This window comes from Eleutherodactylus coqui, chromosome 13 (genome assembly GCF_035609145.1).
Source record: "Eleutherodactylus coqui strain aEleCoq1 chromosome 13, aEleCoq1.hap1, whole genome shotgun sequence".
In the NCBI taxonomy this organism is placed as follows: domain Eukaryota; kingdom Metazoa; phylum Chordata; class Amphibia; order Anura; family Eleutherodactylidae; genus Eleutherodactylus; species Eleutherodactylus coqui.
Window position 1 is genome coordinate 13,939,227 of NC_089849.1, and position 20,431 is coordinate 13,959,657.

The 20,431-nt window shown below is 44.6% G+C and overlaps 1 protein-coding gene across 4 annotated transcripts in view; it reads left to right on the plus strand.

The window, feature by feature from the left end:
- The window catches only part of MYT1 (myelin transcription factor 1), a 121,811-nt gene that overhangs the window by 60,811 nt on the left and 40,569 nt on the right, over positions 1 to 20,431 (plus strand). For all 4 annotated transcript variants that reach the window (XM_066586175.1, XM_066586176.1, XM_066586178.1 and 1 more), the window contains exons 5-11: positions 5,519 to 5,581; positions 5,709 to 5,965; positions 7,280 to 8,110; positions 13,951 to 14,085; positions 15,866 to 15,956; positions 16,043 to 16,153; positions 19,384 to 19,598. In XM_066586175.1, coding sequence (XP_066442272.1) covers positions 5,519 to 5,581; positions 5,709 to 5,965; positions 7,280 to 8,110; positions 13,951 to 14,085; positions 15,866 to 15,956; positions 16,043 to 16,153; positions 19,384 to 19,598 — 1,703 coding nt within the window. The remainder of the gene's footprint in view (positions 1 to 5,518; positions 5,582 to 5,708; positions 5,966 to 7,279; positions 8,111 to 13,950; positions 14,086 to 15,865; positions 15,957 to 16,042; positions 16,154 to 19,383; positions 19,599 to 20,431) is intronic.

Consider the following 20,431-nt stretch of genomic DNA (forward strand, 5'->3'; position numbering starts at 1 on the left):
TTTACTTCCACAGGGTCTCCTTTCACTGGGTGTTTTTCCTCGATCATGCCATTCTCTGTATATTCTCCACATCAGTACATGGTTGGCAGTGACATCCCGGCCCCGGCTAGTCTAGCACTGATGACCCGGCCTTGTTGGGAGTCGCTCAGATCGCTGGATTTTCCCATCTAATATGGGTTCCCACTGACCCTGGATTCACAGGAACGAGTGTGATTTTGGTAATTAAAAATCTGACCATTTTCCATGCGATCTTAGGCTAACTTCACACTGGCTATTGTTGTGAATCCCGCCCCCAGATTGCGCTGCCCACCATGTGAATTCCGCGAGGATGCAAGGATGCTTTCATATTAAAACAGCCTCACATCGCTTCGGGGAAGAAGCAATCCTCTGCTGCGTCTGTCAGCCATGGCGGAGGATTGCAGAGTTCCTCCCATCGCTTTCACTGCGCGACCTGGCGGAGCTTTGAAGACAATTGGCGCTATGATGCAAGAGCACACAGAAAGATAGAACATACTGCGATTTGTCTCCTGCATCGCATCGTGGTGCCATGCAGGAAAACATCGCTCTTGTGTATGAACCCATTTAAAAGAATGGAGTTCACCTTTGTGCGTCCCGTGAGAAGGCAGCCTCTCTGCGATTTTCATGCGTTTTTGGGATTTTCATACCGGTTTTACATGCATTTTTCACGTGTGCTTTCCAGTCCTTGGTTCCTTTTTTCATGTGGTCCACATAGTAACATGCAACTCTTGTGAGTCTGATCCTTTTTTTGAACATTCCCATAGAAAATGGTCGATTTATTAAAAAGAATCACGCAGAACCAGAACATGCAGTCCAATGAGAAATCACATTTAGGGCTATTTCACGTGAACGAATTTGCTCAGGCCTTTCTGTACGTCGCACGGATAGCGCAACCAAGCGACGCATTACCTTTCAATGGCTTCATTCAGACAAACGTGTTTTTTCTGGGCAGGACCTGCTCGATCTTTCTCGGCCGTATCCTTTATACGGCTCGTGATAAGATGGGTCTTGACCTATCTTTTGCCGTGATACGCAGCAAACTCCCATAGACTTCTATGACAGCTGAATAAAAGGGAGGGGGAGGGAGTTACCCGGCATCCAACACTGGTAAAAGACGACAGCTCGCCCTAATTAGGCATTTAATTGCGTTTCTGAGCATTTCTGCCGATCGTTGCTTGCCATCGCTTCAGTGCGTTTTCGTACCTGCGCACTGCAGCGCCCGTTGTGAATGGCTTTAAAAATGCTGATTATGATCGGGAGTCGAGCGTGTTAAAAAGTAATTAATTAAATGATAAGTTCCGTACGTGCGAACGTATTTACGCATATGCTTCTCTAATTATGCCCTTATGCACTTATCCACGGAAAACTTGTCAGAACGTGATTTTATGCCGCACTCCGGGGTCATGGCGCTGATTCCCATCCATTGTAAGATGGCCGGGGGCTCTAATAAAGGGGCCACTCTGTCTATAGATGGATATAATGAATGTTTATGGACTGTGGTGGTTTTGCATCCGTGATACCTTCAAAGCTGCTTAAAGAGATAAAGTGTTTTGTTCTCCCGTCCGCCTACTTATTAAATTGTTATATACCGCTACTTTTAGCGTTCAGTGAATCGTAGGCTCTGTTCTCATAAATATCAGTGTAGCCCATAATTGGCGCTGTGTTGGCAACATATGCACTTACAGATAAAATTATATAGTAGCATAGAGGTTGTTTTCTTCTTGTTTTTCCAGCTATAATGTCCCTGCTTCTGCCACGTATTGCCTATACTGCCATCACAAGCCATTATCCCGCTCCATTTGCAGTCTATTATAATGAACTGCTTGGTTTGATTGATGCTTACGGCCTTACAAATACAGAAGGCATTCCATTATGCCGAAACGTTGATGCTCTTTGCTACAATGTTTGACTTGTCTGACGCCCCGACTTCACCCCTGCAGATGACAACCGTACATAACATGTAGCAGATTGTAACACGTCCGTAACATGGATCCGTATTAGGGGGTCTTCGCACGGACGTATTTGCGCATACGCACTGGATAGAAGCCATTGATGCCTATGGGCTCATTCACATGTGCGTCTTTTGTATGAACATTTCAGCACAAAAAAAGATAGAGCATGCCTTATTCTCCCGTGTCTTTGCGCAGCAAGGGTCCCCATAAAAGTCAATGCGTGTGCAATACGCAAGGAGATGCATGAAACACTGCGTAATTGTGCTGGAAAAAGAACACATCTGGAACCCATTAGCCAATCATTGCGTTTGCTTACCATGCGCAACTAAACGCGCCCTGCGGGCAGAAAAAGATGCCGTAGAATACGCCTATAGGTGGGGAAAAAAGCCTCATTCATGGCGCACAAAGCACTGCGCTAAGACGCACGGAATTGCTCTTACGTCCGTGTGAAGCCGGTCTTACAGACGTGTTCCAGATGATATGACATCCTTATGTCATCAGTACTGATCTGTATCTGCCCAGTAGAAAGGAACAGAAATATGGAGGTAAATAGGCAAAAAATTGCTCGTGCTGCTTTTTTTTAAAGTACGGCCATGTGAACGGCTCCCGAGGCTTACAACATCTCCATATCATGGTCCGCAAAGTTTAGACCAAACATGGAGCTAAGAGACGCCTGTCTGAAATCTGCCCCAGGCTGGAGTCCCAAATGCTGCGGTGCTTCCTTGCCATCGCTGTGAGAGACAAACCGCACACAGAAATGCATCCATTAAAATAACGGGCCTGTTTCTGTTCGATCTCTGTGCATCTGACAGAAATCGTGCGGGAAAACTGTCCGTGTAAATGCACCCAGTCCTCTTCCACACGGCAATAGGATTTTCGGCCAGCCACAGTGCAGCCGAAAAACGCAGGTACGAGAGAAAGCCGTGACCAAGTCGCGGCTAAATTTTGACTTTCTCGCCCATTCACACAGCCGGGTGGGGTCTATATACCTACAGCCCGGAATTCCATCGGCGGAGGAGAAATCCCTCAACTGGCTCAAAAGAGCCAGCTGACATCGTTAGGCACCCCCCTCCCTTCGCCAGCAAGTCAAGGCAATAGAAGCTCCCACAGAAGCTTGTAGGGAAGGAATCGGCTGCTAGGTATGAGCTATCATGTCCACCCCGGACAATTTTATTTGGCTAAACATCGCCAATCTGAACAAATGCATTGAAATCCAATGATTCAGATGGGCGCGAATTTCGACCGGCGTTATATCGTGGCTAAATAGGCTTGAGGCCGTATTCACACGAGCATCAAAAATATCCGGACCATCTGAAGCGACTGAAGAGTTGGTCTCCAATGTACTCAGATGAATGATCTTTTGGCACACAAGCACTTAGGCGCTTGAAATCAGCAACTGGAATTTCATGCTGCGGACAAATATAGGTCTTGCCCTATCTTTGGACCGAAAACGCTGGGGCCTCCATAGACTCCTATAGGAGCTACAAAAAAAGGGAGGGGTAGGGAGTTTAGCTGCGTGCAATGCTGGGAAAAGATGGCAGGTGCCGCTAGTTAGACATTAGAAAGCGATTAGGAGGATTTCTGCTGACCGAGGGAATTCCAGTCAGCAGCGCATTTTTTTAGCAAAACGTCTCACCCGACCACGTGAATAGACGAGAAAACGCTAACGAAGATCAAGAGTTGTTTGCGGGAAATCGTCCATTCGTGTGACTATCTGGTGCGAACTGCTGAGCATTAAATGGCAATACTCGTGTGAAGGAGGCTTAAGGCCGTATTCACATGGCCAATAGCGAGTTGCATCCAAGTTTTTTGGAGACTCGCACAAAAATAGGACATTCTGAGATTTTTCCATCTCTCTTGTAAAAATTCTCGCTGTAAATAATGGGTTCTATTTTCTTGAGAGTTTTGCGCGACTTGCAATGTACAAAACTCATGTGAGAATATCGGCCATTTCAATTTGGCCTTCGGGTGCATTCACATGAGAGAGTGCGACATCAGTCCGAGAAACAGGAACCGACATCACACTTGCAAACCTGCGATTGGTGCTGTGAGTGTGATGCGGTTTGCAAACAAAATGCATAGCATCTGTGCAGCGTGATTTGCGCGCCTGTGATAAGTGCACATTGTATCAATAGGAAAAACAGAAAAATCGCATCGTACTCACATGACAATCGCAACTATATGTGAGTGCAACTTTTGTTGCCTTAGGCCTCCTTCACACGGGCGATGCGCTTTTATGCAGATCACATCGCGTGAAAAAATTGCGGCAATTTAGGGTTTTCCCTTCCTTTATACGAGCGCATTGCGTGAATAGACTCTGCAGTGACATTTGGCAGAATGGCTTCTATTTAGCTTTCATACTACACAGTAGCCATCTGTCTTCTGCAACGAGCGCCGGAGCGGGTAAACTCCCTCCTTTTTTTCAGCTCCCACAGCAATCTATGGGAGCTTCTCGCAATTTCCGTCAAAAGATAGGACATGGCATATATTTTGATGCTGCCAGGAAAAATTGCAGCTGAAAATCGTCCACATCTGAATGAGGCCCTAGGAAGTAATGAGCCCATGCAGTGGAGGATCGCCCATGTGAAAGCAATGTGTTCTTTTCACGCATGATATCTGAGCATATTGCAATCAGTTAGATATCGCACGTGAATCTCGTCTGTGTGAACGCACCCTTACGCTTCCTTCTCACGACCGAATGCGTTTTCATGTTTGCCTGTACACACTGTATAATCGCATAATTGTAGATTTGCAGTGATTGAGTCCCAATCTGCAGTCAGGTATATCCTGCCATTCACACGGGCGGCTGCTGCGTATAGGCAAAAAAAGTACGCTGAAGCCTTGAGAGGAAGCGATCGGTAGAAATCCTCGGAATAACGAGGGCGAGCCGTCTTTTTTCCCCAGCGTTGTACGCAGGGTAACTCCCTCACACTCCCTATTTTCCAGCTTCCATAGAAGTCTACAGGAGCTTGGTGTGTATTTCGGCAAACGATAAGGCAAGACCTATCTTTTCACGCCGGCGACCGAAAAACGGTTGCGCATGTGCTATTTTCCCCGGTGCGATTTTTTTAATGTGGCCAAAAGTCATTTTTCTGAATGAATACATTGAAATTTTTTTACACTTTTTTAATGCGGCTGAATACCTGCGTAAACACGGTCATCTGAATAAGCCCTCGTAGGGCTTATGATTTCGCTCTACCCAACTTGGTATTCCGTCAGCCACTCTGGCCTCCGGCTGTAATCCTCTCTGACCGGTGTCACACAGTATTCAAGTCACATTGATGTAGGAAGTGAAAGTGTCGTACTCCGTGCACATACAAATCTTTAATTAAGCATACGCTATAAAGCTCTAATGAAGCACTCAATTAATTAAGGGAGGTGAAGTGTTTCATTAGTTTTGAAGCACTTGGAGGCCAGGTTTATACGGTTCATCATCCGAATGAGATAAGGAATGACTAGAAATAGAGAAACACAAGGAAACGACTAGTAAACCAATGACTATCGCTAAATAGTAATGGGTTTTTGTATCTCATTTGCGTCCTTTAAAGCTGTCCCACCCCAGGCTGTATTGGCTCAGGACACACCAGTGGAAAGTATGCAAGACATAGAAGGTAATGTGGTGACGTTCTTGCAAGACATCAGTCTTTGTCGCTGATCTTACGTTCACGTATTAGGTGGGCGGATCAGTTAACAAAAACATTACGGAGGGTTTCATATTTGCTGTTGTCCCTTCTGCAGTTTACAAAATTGCCCCTTGGCCCGTAAACGCAAGGTGCAAGATACAGAGAGTGAACAGCCAGCATCAAAGAGGAAATCGCATCCTCTCAAACTGGCCCTGGACGAGGGCTACAATATGGACAGCGATGGAAGTGAAGACACAGAGCTGAAAGATGAAGAGTCTGGCACCGAGGACTCCGAAGGAACATTGGTGGAGACTGAAGAGGATTCCGAGAACCCTGGACCTAAAGAGTCTCCAAGCCCGGAGCCTACAGAAGGTATTTCATTCCTTCTTGACAATTATAGGGATACGTATAAGAGCCTGAAATATGCCACAAACTATTAACCCCTTAGAGACAGACAATTTTCTGTTTTCCACTTTTTGCTTTTCATCCCTAAAAAATCATGACTTTTTTTATTTTTGGGATGACACAGCTACACGGGGGCTTGTTCCTGCGGGAGAAATTATATTTCCACTTACATAACTTTTTTTTTAGGGGAACAGGGTTACAGCGTTTACAGAGTGGTATGAGTAATGTGCTAACTTTACTCCGTGGGTCAGTACGATCACGCTGATACCAAATTTATATAGGGTTTTTTTGGTGTACTACTTTAACTACATAAAACACTATTAAAAAAACACTTTCTGCCACTATCGTCAGACTTTTTTCTACCTCCGTCAATGGCGTGTGATAGCTTGTTTTTGGAGGGGCGAGTTGTAGTTCCTATTGGTACAATTACAGGGTATATACAACTTTTTGATCATTTTTAATAAATTTTTGGGGGAGATGGATGTAAAAAAAAGACTGTAAAATTGGACATTTTGTGCGGGTTTTTCTCTAAAAACGTTCACTATGCAAGAAAATAAAAATATATTTCCTTTTTTTTTTTAGTCCCACTGGGAGATTTGAACTTACGAACCTCTGATTGTTTTTACATTATATATTGTGCATTTTACCTCAGCCTATTAAGCTATTCCACAGGCAGAGTTTAATTGGCAGAAATCCATGGCAGGCGTGGGAGCTTCCACTAGGCTGTCATGTTAACTGAACGGCACCCTGCCATGTCATCACATAGGAGCCCTCTCTATCTGTCCATTTAAATGCCAGCACTGACCACATTAACGAAATGGTTTAACGGCCAGGATCAGAGTTATCTCTGATCCCAGCCGCTGTAGCCAGCTGCCACTTGTTGTTTGTGGAGCAGTCTCTGCTCTGGAGCCCACTTCATACAAGCCCTGTGCACATCCGATGTACATACTCATATATGTTGGATGTCACCTCGGAATTACCTTTATAGTTAGTCATGAAGCATTGAATGATGCTGGTTTGGAATGCACCTGACAATGCCCATCTTCTATCTGCCAGATGATGTTATGTTATGCAGTACCATGGTATTACTATATATAGATATTGAAGCTACTCTGTAGTCACTGACTAATCTACAGTTGCCTTTGACATTGCTAATCAAGGCTTTGATCCAGCTGTGTTTTCGAATGACATAATTACAAGATGTGTATGTCGCAGAATAACAACTCCAGGCAGAAAGGAGAGATAAACTTTTCTTTTTCACTATTTTTCCCTTTGTCACAGCTGAAAGCTCTCCTCCGAAAACAACCTATGAGGAACTTTCAACAAGCGACGAGACTCCCACAAAAGCCACTTACAGCAGTTATCAAGAAATCATTGCCAATTCTCTTTTAAACTTGGGCCAAATAGCAAAAGAAACCCTGGTGTCAGAGGGACATTTGCCAGAAAGCGAACTGGAGACCCCTAAACTGAGCTCCAGCGTAATGCAGATAGTCCAACCGGAAGTAGAGGAAGCAGCGGTGGAAGAGGTGTGCGACAAGGAGATCATCATACAGACCGAAGATGCCGAAGAAGTGATTGAAGTCACCAGCGAGCCCAGCAGCGAGTCATGTCTTGAACCTCGAGATGACATACGCTGTGAGGAGTCATGCAAAAAGGACATGGAGGATGATGATGACAACGAAGAGGACGATGATGATGTTGATGAGGATGATGAAGACGATGATGACCTGGATGATGATGAGGAAATAGAGGAACACCCTTCTGAAAGGATGAGCCAAGATGCCCCCCATGCTTCTCAGGACTCCCCTAAAATCCACTGTGAAGGACAGTTTAGCCCAAAACCTGAATATTCGGTCATTGTGGAGGTCAGGTCGGATGACGATAAAGATGATGACAGCCATTCTCAAAAATCGGCTGTAACGGATGAATCTGAGATGTACGACATGATGACGCGGGGCAACCTTGGGCTTCTAGAACAAGCGATAGCTCTGAAGGCTGAGCAGGTGAAAGTCGTTCGTGAGCAGAGCAGAACAACAACAGACAACATCAAGAGTTACCAAACTGAAGAGAAGCAAAGTCGGTCGATAGACACAATGAGGAAAAGCTTTTATGGTAAATGTGTTTTTTTGTTGTGTTTTACTTCTCAAAACATCATTATGTTTACCCTGAAAGCAGAATTCGCAACTGGGTGACACAGGTCCACCTCTACGGGTCCATGGTAAATGCAAGGAGGTTGCGTATGTTTTATTACAGACACAAAGTCTGTTCTTCTGACAGTTCTTGGGTCCTTTTTTGGTCTTCTAAGATGGCAGCGCTCCTTTCACTCCCTGATGAACACTGTGCTTTGGTAGTCGGAGACATCGCACTGCTTTTGGACTGTCCAACGCTACATAAGAGAGCAGTGTGTAGTGTTTTAGACTACCGATGTGCTACCAATGCTAGTGGGTATCAGATAGCGGTAAGGTGCTGCCATCTTGGAAGACCGAAAAGGGGCCCAAATATCGGCAGATCCGTGAAAGACCAACACAGTGGGAAGTGACAGGTAATATTATTCCCCCATCTGGTCTCAGGATATCTACATTGCTGGTCAGAGCAGGAAGTGTAATAGGACGCATCGCTCCCATTAATGTCAATGTGCATGAAGCTGTCTGTTACACTTCTGGCCCTGATCAGTGACGCAGACATCAGGATCAGCTGATCGGTGTAGATCCTGAGCAGTAGACCCCTGCTGATCAACTATTGATAACCTGAGACTAGGTCATCAATACTAAATGTCCAGATTACCCCTTTAATAGTTTCTGGTTTAGACTGTTGGGGCCCCATACATATTATAGTTTAAGTGTGTGGGCAGCTTTACACTATCCTTCCAAAAGTAATTGGCCACCTGAGCAAGAATCAAAAGTAGTATTTATTTCCATATGGTAATACTTAGTGGGGCTCCTTTGGCCCTAATGACATTGGATACTCTTTGTGGCATACTTTCTACTAACATCTGATACACCTTAGCTGCTATTTCCCTCGATTCATCTTGCAAATGTCTGGCGAGTTCTATCAAAGAAGGTGCACCGGCCCATCTACACTGGAGCAAGGAGCGTCAGCATTGGACATTTGAGCAATGGAGAACGTTTGATGGAGTGACACATTACACTACTCCATCGTCACATCAGATGGACATACCTGGGTGTCCTGGAGGTCTGGGGAACACTTTTTGCCTGAGTGTGTTGTGCCAACAGTTAAGTATGGCGGAGGTACCGTTATGGTCTGGGGATGTGTTACGTGGCATGGTCTCAGTCCGTTTGCTGTACTGAAAAGAACCATGAACACGGAGGTGTACCTTGACATTCTAGACCACATATGTTAAGCTCAAAGCCTGTGAACTGAATCTGGCCTACCACATCATTTTGGCAGAGGGGGCGGCACCAGCACAGGGAGCGGGTGCTGATTCTGAGCTTAAACATACACAGCTCTGACAGCCCTACCTGAGCATCCTAGCCACCCTCCAAGGTAGGAAGCTCGATGCTAAAGGGGTGGAAGGGGCTGCTTAGCTAGCGAAAGGCCTGTGATGTGGGGTGATGGCCTGTGATAGCGTTTCTGACCCACATCACAGCCTTTCGCTAGCCAAGCCAGAAATGTACAGCACCCTGATGAGGGGCAAACACCTCAAAACAGCTGTCTGTGTATGGATTCTGGCTTGGCTTTAAATTCCCAGTCATTGTTGCAAGGCTTGTATAAAGAGTCTAACATTGACTTGCAGGAATGCTGCCTTTCAATAGGTGGCGCTGCAGAGGTATTGTTTCATCTCCCTTACTTGCTTAGTACCCAGAGGAGCATGAATGGCATTATAAGTCTCCTCACTCACTCACCTTATAGGTGCTCTCCTTATGGAGAAAAGATAGCGTTCCTGACATTTATACAAACGGCTCTTTAAGGCAACCGTGATGCTGATATGGACCTCAGTGAAAATGAGTTTGATACCCCTGTTCTAGATAATAATTTGCTGCCGACAATGTGGTAACACTCTGGGAATGATCAGCCAAACTTCTAACAAGACAATGAGCCTTGTCGCAAATGCAACGCTGCGTTACATTGGTTTGAGGATATGGATGTTCCATGATTGGACCGGCCTGCACCCTACTGAATATCTGTGGGACAAACTGGAATGTCGAGTCAGGAAGTATAAACAGTGTCCATCTTCTTTGAGAGAACTTTCCAGATGTTTGCAGGATGAATGGAGGGAAATACTAGCTGAACTATATCAGACACTGGTAGCATGTATGCCACAGAGAATATCCAATATCATTAGGGCCAAAGGAGCCCCACTAAGTATTAACATATGCAAATAATCACTACTTCTGATTCTTCTTCAGGTGCCCAATTACTTGTGGTAGGAGAGTCTAGAGGTCAGGTGTGGACATGGTGTATCCAATGAAGGTCTGCTTCGGCCAGGAAAGTGGGGCTGTGACAACTTCCTAGTTTTTTCTTCATAGAGTAGACAGTAGTTGCCACCCAAGAAAGAAATAAAACATTAAACTGAATATGTGGTAGAACTCCTGAGCACACAATCCAATGTAAATCTACTGCCAGGGTGAATGTAGATGGCTGTAGGAGAAATAATGTATTTTGGGTAAAGCTACGTAAATCTGGCAGTGAATATCTAGTGCAATGTGGAAAGTAAGTAGAATTATAATTGATGCTTTACTTCAAGTGAAACAGCTTGGAACCAACATTGCAAAAATATGTCCTAGAAAATCATGTCTCCTATCCGTAGATGTTAACACATTTTGCAAAAAAAAAAGTAGGAAAAAAAATGTACATTGCGTATTTCTGCAGATTGAAGTTCATTATGCCGTTGCCAAGGGTGATAAGCAAAATTTTCTGCTTCATAAGCAATTTACAAGCTAGTTCTCCCTCTCCGCTTCCTCTCCTTTATCCATCTGAAAGCTTTAAGAATATGACTCTCCCAGCAGTGTTGCGACAGTGTAAAATAATCTCTTTGTGGCTGTCTGCTGGTTTACCGGAAACAGATTAGCCGAACGTGAAGGGGAAAACGATCTCACCCATTGATTCCCTGTGTCATTTTCAGCTTTGTCCTGAAATTTTTCTATATCTCGGCATAGAAAAGTCTTTAGTATTTGACTCTCCTTGTCGGGAAGGTGGGAGGAAGTCATTTTGCTGAAACAGAATGAACGTAACTTTTTTTATTAAATACCTTCAGTTATTCTGTCAGCAGATTCTCAGTCGCTGAAGGAAAGTCAGGCAGACCTTTAACTTCGTCCGGCACCCTAACAAAGCAATGGATTGAATTTGTTAATTTATTTATAACAGAAACTGCATAAAACATCAAATCTCATTCCATTCCACATCATTTAAAATGATTATTAAAAATAATAGGAATAGAGAGCTATAATATACGTTGAATGGCCACTTGATTAGAGACCTCCATCTAGAAGGACATTAAACCTCCCTTGACCTTTAGGACATCAACAGTTCATTGTAGCATCCATCCACTCGGTGTGTGCCAAGAAAATACTCCCAGCACCATTACTCCACCAGCTGACAGGAAGGGGTCATCAATTCATGCTGCTTGCACCAAATTCTGACTCCCATCAGGACGGGGCAACAGAAATCTGGATCCATCTGACCAGGAGATGTTTTTCCGCTGCTCAGTGATACAAGTTTTGTGAACATTTACCCCCTTGATTCTTGCCTGTCTGCTTTTCCTGGATTTTCCCATCTAATGTGGATTCACCCTGAAACTGATTGATGGAAAACTTCTCACGTGATTTTATGCTGCACTTTGGGGTCACGGTTCTAATTTCCATACAGAGAATGGAAAAATCCAGCAATCTGAGTGGTTTTCAAAGAGGCCGGTCATCAGTGCTAGACTAGCCGGGGAATCACTGCCAACCGTATGGGGTTTTCTCGTGTGATGGTATGAGAGTATACTGAGAACGGCGTGATCGAGGAAAAACATCCAACGAAAGGAGATCCAGTGGATGGAAAGAACTCATCACTGAAAAGGGTCAGAGGAGGATGTCAGAAATCACTTTGACCAATAGGCGCTGCACAGTCGGCAGTAGACGAATACAACGCTGGTGCTCCAACAAACGTGTCCAAATGTACAACTCGTCGTTGGGATATAACAGCTCATGATCAGTACAATACAGCACAAAAATTAGATCTCTGAGCAGCATAAAAACATCATTCATGCTGCTTGCGCCAAATTGTGACCCATCAGCACGGGGCAACAGAAATCTGGATTCATCTGACCAGGTTATATTTTTCCGCTGCTCAGTGATACAAGTTTTGCGCTCTTTTGCCCGCTGGAGTTTCGCCTTTCTGTTTCTCTTAGACACAATGGAGCTGGAACTGGTCGTCTGCTGTTATAGCCCATCCGTGCGGAGGAACGGCAGGTTGTGTGCTCAGATATGTTAGTTGGAGCTCCAGCGTTGCATTCGCTGACTGCATAGCATATGTTAGTTAGAACGTTTCCTTATATCCTCCTCTGACACCTTTCGGTGAGGCGTTGCTCTTTTGGTGGACGATCACACCATTTTTGGTATACTCTCCACACCGCTGCATAAGGAAACCCCCCATAGTTGGTAGTGACATCCCGACACCGGCTAGTCTAGCACCAATGACCGGCCTTGTTGGAAGTCGCTCAGATCATCGGATTTTCCCATCTAATGTGGATTCACACTGAAACTGATCCATGAAAAACTTGTCATGTGATTTTATGTTGCACTCCGGGGTCACAGGGGTAATTTCCATGCAGGAAAGAGAAACAGAAAGACAGGACTTCAGTGGTCAAAAAAGTGCAAAAATGGGATCACTGAGCAGCGGTAAAACATGGCCTGGTCTGGAAGCACCAATCATGAGAGGTCCAGCGGTCATTCCATGTAGAAGTATATAACAATCCTCACCAGCGGTTTCAGGCTATGACACTATGTATTCCTGCAGCTCTATACTATTCCACCTTAGGCACTCTGTGTCCGTATCCTTATACTTCCAAAAACATAGGTCTGATGGAACATAATCGGTTTTTTTTCAAAAGTATCAAACAATAAAAAAAGGCTTCATCGACCTCTTTAAGGACATTGCAGGTGTTTAGAGGTGTACTAGGTAGGGATGAGCGAGCGTACTCGGATAAGCACTACTCGCTCGAGTAATTTGCTTTATCCGAGTATCGCTGTGCTCGTCCCTAAAGATTCGGGTGCCGGCACGGAGCGGGGAGCTGCAGGGGAGAGCGGGGAGGAACGGAGGGGAGATCTTTCTCTCCCTCTCTCCCGCCCGCTCTCCCCTGCTCCCCGCTGCGACTCACCTGTCAGCCGCAGCGGCACCCGAATCTTCAGACCCGAGCACAGCGATACTCGGATAAAGCACATTACTCGAGCGAGAAGTGCTTTTCCGAGTACACTCGCTCATCTCTAGTACTAGGGCGCACAGACTTTTTGTGGTGCCACTAATGCAATCATGTGCAGTGCATGAGGCTTAAGATCATTGGAAAACCACTGAAACAATCCAAAAGCTGATACTGCAGCCCAATATGGTACAAAATAATAATAAATGGTGGAAAATAATAATAAATAAAGAGCGGCATGGATGAACCAGGGAAGAAAATTGGAAAAACTGTTTTTACACGGACTAATTACCTTGTCACATTGGAAATAGGCATTTTGTGCGTTCCCAGTCACAGAACACATTGAGCCGTTGAGGTGACAGATGGTTAATTAATACGTGCAGTTGGTTTATTTGCTGTTTTATGTACAAAGGGCTTATAATCATTCACCTCTGAAGTAGTCTGCTCCTGACCCACCAGTCAAGGGTGGGACAAAGAATACACACAAAACGGCATCCAAGAGGCAGAATTAAGAGCTTTTCTAATATTAAATACAATACAATGGCGGCAGCTGAGGAATTGGAGTAATTATGTCTTTTTTAATTTCTATAAGATGCAGCAAGACCTGAAAAACGAGAGATCAAGTGTCCGACCCCCGGCTGTGATGGTACCGGACATGTAACGGGACTTTATCCTCATCACAGGAGCCTCTCAGGATGCCCACACAAGGACAGGATCCCTCCAGAGAGTAAGACACATTGTCATTCTTGTCGGAGCAGCGGGCGTGGAGCCACGCTGCCACAAACTGATTTGACGTGGGGCTATATCTGAGAGCAGTAGCTGGTGTTCCCCGATATTCACCCTTTAATCTAACCAATCGGGATCTGTTCTCCACTGCAAAGTGTTACCCCAGAAGTAGTCTTGGTATTGTGGTAGCTGAAGCAAACTGGTCAGGGAAGCCTCATTGCAGTGCTGTAGGAGTAGGCAGAGACGTGGCTGTGGAACAGAGCTGAGGTCCGGAAAGGCAGATTTCTTGTACAGTGATATAGCAGGCCAAGTGTCAGGGCAGGCAGCAGACAGCAATAGCGCTTACCAAAAACAATTAGAGCTCAGGAGAGAAGAAGTCAGGAAAGCTTGCTAGAACAAGCATAAGATGACCCATGAGTCAGGGCAGGCAGCAGAGAGAGATAGTGTGCTCCAAAAACAACCCAAGGCCAGGAAGGAAGAAGTTGGCAAAGCTGGGTAGAACAAGAATAGGACAACCCAGGAGTCAGTCAGAACAAATGCACACTTTTGCTTACCAAACTGAACTGATTGCTCAGGCACCCAAAAGTGGGAGAGGGTGAGGGGGCCTTAAGTAGCAAAGGAAGAATCAAGAGATGGAAAAGCTGGGTCCATGCACTGGCCCATTAAGATGCGGACCATGCATAGCCTTCAGGAGAAGTGACAGGATTCCTCGCTTACAAGGGGATATGGCATCTGACAGCAGAAGAGGATTAGGGACTGTGAGCACCAGGCATAAGGGGTAGGAGTAGCCAGTGCCCGTGGTCACCAAGTGTGACGATTTTTCTGAAGCCTGAGGCGAACTGTTTTATGGCCTACTTCCCCACACCGAAGAAATGTAATTTGTCCAAGCTACTAAGAAGAGTCGGGGAATGTAGTGACAACTGTATGAACACGTTTCTGACTTATTTTCAAAAAGTGGTTGTCACTTCACAAGCACACCGACCGCTGACGCAATGTACAACACTTACTACAACGTCCCTTATGAGGGATAGTATAGCAGAAACCAGCTACAATATTAATGACTATGGTTAACGCCAACAGATAAAACTAAATACAGGATGTAGTCAACACCACGCTATATATCAATACTGGGGTCCTATAGTGGAATAACAGTAGCATACTGGAATAGGTAGGCATGTATGCCCCTGGCGGCCCCAGAACCGGGATTTCAGGTTTGTGTTGTGGCCCCTGTAAAAGGAGAGTAAAACGCAATTGCAAAGTTGAAGAGAACTTTCTGCATCCCTCTACATCCTGTGGGACCACCTCTACGACTGAAGTAAGGGAAGCGGACTGGAACGTTACATGCATGGAGCCGTCGTTGGACCCGTGTTCATTCCAACTGAATCTCCTGCAAACGACAGCGGACGACTTCCTGGATGATCCACCGCTACCATAGCAGAAGGAGACCACTGCCAGTACACTGTCCTTACTTCAGTCATAGCCGCGGTGCCACAAGACGTAGAGACATGGAAAGCAGATTTCTGCTTCTCACATGCTGCTCTTCAAGTCTAGATTTGGGTTTTACTCTCTCTCTCTCTCTTACAGGGGCCACAACACAAAATTAAAATCCATGTTCAGGGGCCTCTGCGCCATACCATGTAGTACATCCATGCCTTCGTATTCAAGTGCCCTACTGTTATTTCACTATAGGGCACCAGTAGTGAGATATAGCGCTGGGTCTGGCTTTTCGACTACATTCTGTATAAATAGTTCATCTCATCATGTCTCTCTTATCTGCACAGTTCTGGCCATGCACGAGAATGTACTCAAGTGTCCGACTCCCGGGTGCACAGGACAGGGCCACGTTAACAGCAATAGGAACACACACAGGAGGTACTGGACCGTCATTAGCAGCTCAGTAATTCCCATTCTGTAAGATAAAATCTAAGTTTTTGGGGTTTTTTTGCCTTCATTTGTAGCTTATCTGGATGCCCCATTGCTGCAGCTGAAAAATTGGCCAGATCCCACGAGAAGCAGCAGCAGCCTGGAGATCTCACCAAAAATAATACAAACTCAGACAGGATACTCAGGTAAGATCAGGCATCTGACCGGACTGTTCATAGTACACCGTATGGTGCATCCCGAAGTGCATATACACTACCGTTCAAAAGTTTGGGGTCACATTGAAATGTCCTTATTTTTGAAGGAAAAGCACTGTACTTTTCAATGAAGATAACTTTAAACTAGTCCTAACTTTAAACAAATGCACTCTATACATTGCTAATGTGGTAAATGACTATTCTAGCTGCAAATGTCTGTTTTTTTGTGCAATATCTACAAAGGTGAATAGAGGCCCATTTCCAGCAACTATCACTCCAGTGTTCTAATGGTACAATGTGTTTGCTCATTGGCTCAGAAGGCTAATTGATGATTAGAAAACCCTTGTGCAATCATGTTCACACATCTGAAAACAGTCTAGCTCGTTACAGAAGCTACAAAACTGACCTTCCTGTGAGCAGATTGAGTTTCTGGAGCATCACATTTGTGGGGTCAATTAAAAAGGTCAAAATGGCCAGAAAAAGAGAACTTTCATCTGAAACTCGACAGTCTATTCTTGTTCTTAGAAATGAAGGCTATTCCATGCAAGAAATTGCTAAGAAATTGAAGATTTCCTACAACGGTGTGTACTACTCCCTTCAGAGGACAGCACAAACAGGCTCTAACCAGAGTAGAAAAAGAAGTGGGAGGCCACGTTGCACAACTAAGCAAGAAGATAAGCACATTAGAGTCTCTAGTTTGAGAAACAGACGCCTCACAGGTACCCGACTGGCATCTTCATTAAATAGTACCCGCAAAACACCAGTGTCAACATCTACAGTGAAGAGGCGGCTGCGGGATTTTGGGCTTCAGGGCAGAGTGGCAAAGAAAAAGCCATATCTGAGACTGGCCAATAAAAGAAAAAGATTAAGATGGGCAAAAGAACACAGACATTGGACAGAGGAAGACTGGAAAAAAGTGTTGTGGACGGATGAATCCAAGTTTGAGGTGTTTGCATCACAAAGAAGAACATTTGTGAGACGCAGAACAAATGAAAAGATGCTGGAAGAATGCCTGACGCCATCTGTTAAGCATGGTGGAGGTAATGTGATGGTCTGGGGTTGCTTTGGTGCTGGCAACGCCATGCCATACCCAGTGGACAGCGCTTGATTGGAACCAATTTCATCCTACAACAGGACAATGACCCTAAACACACCTCCAAATTGTGCAAGAACTATTTACAGCAGAAGCAGGCAGCTGGTATTCTATCGGTAATGGAGTGGCCAGCGCAGTCACCAGATCTGAACCCCATTGAGCTGTTGTGGGAGCAGCTTGACCGTATGGTACGCCAGAAGTGCCCATCCAACCAATCCAACTTGTGGGAGATGCTTCTAGAAGCGTGCGGTGCAATTTCTCAAGCTTACCTCAACAAATTAACAGCTAGAATGTCAAAGGTGTGCAATGCTGTAATTGCTGCAAAAGGAGGATTCTTTGACGAAAGCAAAGTTTGATGTAAAAAAAATGTTATTTCAAATACAAATCATTATTTCTAACCTTGTCAATGTCTTGACTCTATTTTCTATTCATTTCACAACGCATGGTGGTGAATAAGTGTGACTTTTCATGGAAAACACAAAATTGTTTGGGTGACCCCAAACTTTTGAACGGTAGTGTACGTCACAAAGTAAAGGGTTAACAAACACATTTGGCTCTGTTCTGTTCTAAGCGCTGCGGAATAAGTTGGCGCTATATAAATAAAGATTAATATTATATTCTATAATCCTTTAACCGTTTCAGGACCACCGAACACATATAAACATCCTGCAGCCCTGAAGTGTGTATGGCGCAGCTCGGGAGTCAAGTGTGCTCCATATCCGGGGGCTATCAGCTGTTTCTGACAGCCGCTGGTAACTTCCGTGATCTGAGTTAGCTCTGATCGCAGCAGTTGACTGTTTAGATGCCACAATCAAAGATGATCTATCTTAATGAATCCAAATTTTGCTATTTTTTGCACCTTTATGCTGTCACATGTTCTTTTTTAATGCATGTCTGAACAGTCAGCAGGAAATGGGGGACCCCCTCCCCAACCCCATTCAGGGGTTGCGATAGGCTAGCATGGCAGCCCGGAGTCTACTGAAAGTTGGCAGGGCTGCTATGCATAGACACCTGTAAAGCCCTGCCTGTGTATCAAAAATCACTATACACTGCAATACCGAATTATTGCAGCATATCAAAAAATCACAAATGTAAGCGCCCTGTGGGAACTAAATAAAAATGTTAAAAAAAATGTTATGAAGTTTTTTGTAACAGTTAAAAAAAAATGTAAAATATTAAACATTGATTAAAAAACACTTTCCCATGAAAAGAAAACTAAACAAAAAAAAAAACACATACAGTGATCCCTCATCTATCGCAGGGGTTACGTTACGGAGCCCCCCGCGATAAGTGAAAATCTGCAAAGTAGCAGCATTATATTTACACTAATCAATCTGTCGGGTGAACTGCCAAACAATCGCAAAAGTGAATGAATCATGCGCTTTTTAGCGAAGGCAGTTTACACGCAACAAACAAATGAACAGCATGCTACGATCAGTGAGCCAATCAGCGCACAGGATACAGAACACATTCCATCAGCCAATAGCGTGCCGTGTATAATCTTGCGTTGGCAAGATCGCTCGTGGCGTATTGTATTTCCTGTATGTAACGCAAAATTCTGCGATATAGCGAAAAACTCAGCGAAAACAGAATTATATATGGTCTATCTAAAATCCACAATCATTGAACCGCGATATAGCGAGGCATCACTGTATTTGGTATCGCCGTATATGGAAAATAGGAACTACATGTATTAAAATATCACAATATTTATCCCACGCAGTGAAAGCAATTTAAAAAAACGTTACAAAGTACGACAGGCCAGAAATACTATTTTTTTGTATCCCGGCTCCCCAAAAATTTGAATAAAAAGTGATCAAAAAGACAAATGTTTCCTAAAATGGTAACAATAAAAACTGCAGCTCATCTCGCAAAAAGACGAGCTCTCACAAAGTCTAATTGACAAAAACATAAAGTTATGAGTCTCAGAATGTCGATGGAAAGCCGTTTTTGTTTAAGAAGAAAATTTCTTTACTTTTTAACAATAAAAAAAACATAAAAAGCTGTATAAATCAAACTGACCTGTAAAAACTAAAACCACCAAAAAATGGCGCAACTGCATCTCTGGTCCTGAACGGCTCAGCCTAATAATGTAATGTAAGCACAATTCTTTCCGTTTTGTTGACAGGCCCATGTGCTTCGTGAAGCAGCTGGAGATTCCCCAGTATGGCAGCTACCGACCCAATATGGTTCCTGCAACGCCAAGAGCCAATTTAGCCAAGGAGCTGGAGAAATACTCCAAGGTTACCTTTGATTATGCAAGTTTTGATGCTCAGGTTTTCGGCAAACGCTTGCTTGCCCCAAAGATTCAGACAAGCGAAACCTCACCTAAAGCCTTTAAATGTAAGTCCATGATATGTACGTTGGATTATCTGGTTTAGTTGGGACACCCAGAGATTGTTTACAGGGTTTGGTTATTAAATTTGCCGAGCAATGTGGTGATAAGAAGGCGGATTGATTGTTCAAGAGTTTGGAAAAGATGAGTGACCACACCTGTTGGGCTGTATTGGTGGCCATATTGGTTGTCACCATACGTATGGACACTTTATTACAATCTCCATCTAGTAGCGCCTTGCACCTCCTTTGGCCCTTAGAACCACAGAAATTCATTGTAGACTGCACTAGATGATGAAATCCTGCAGGAATATCGGCCCCTGCGGACAGGAAGTACTTCCCGCAGATTAGATGGAGGCGCTGACATGTTCTGTCCAGCTGACCGGGAGGGGTCATTGATTCATGCTTAATACGCCAGATTCTGTCCTCCCATCAGCATGGAGCAACAGAAATCTGGGTTCATCTGTGCTTTTTTCCCTACTGGAGTCTCGTCTTTCTGTTTCTCAATGGCGCTGGAACTGGCCGCCTGCTGTTATAGCCCATCCGTGCAGAGGAACGTCCAGTTGTGTATTTGGACATGTTAATTGGAGCACCAGCGTTGTATTCAGCGCCACAGCTCCTGTTGTTTAGAACGTTTTTGACATCCTCCTCTGACCCCTTTTTGTTGACAAGGTGTTTCCGTCTGCAGGATCCCCTTTCACTTGATGTTTTTCCTCAATCACGCCATTCTCGGTATACTCTGCACACCATTACACGATAAAACCCTATACAGTTGGCAATGAAATCCTGGCCCCGGCTAGTCCAGCACCGATGACCGGGCCTCGTTGGAATCGTTTCGATTG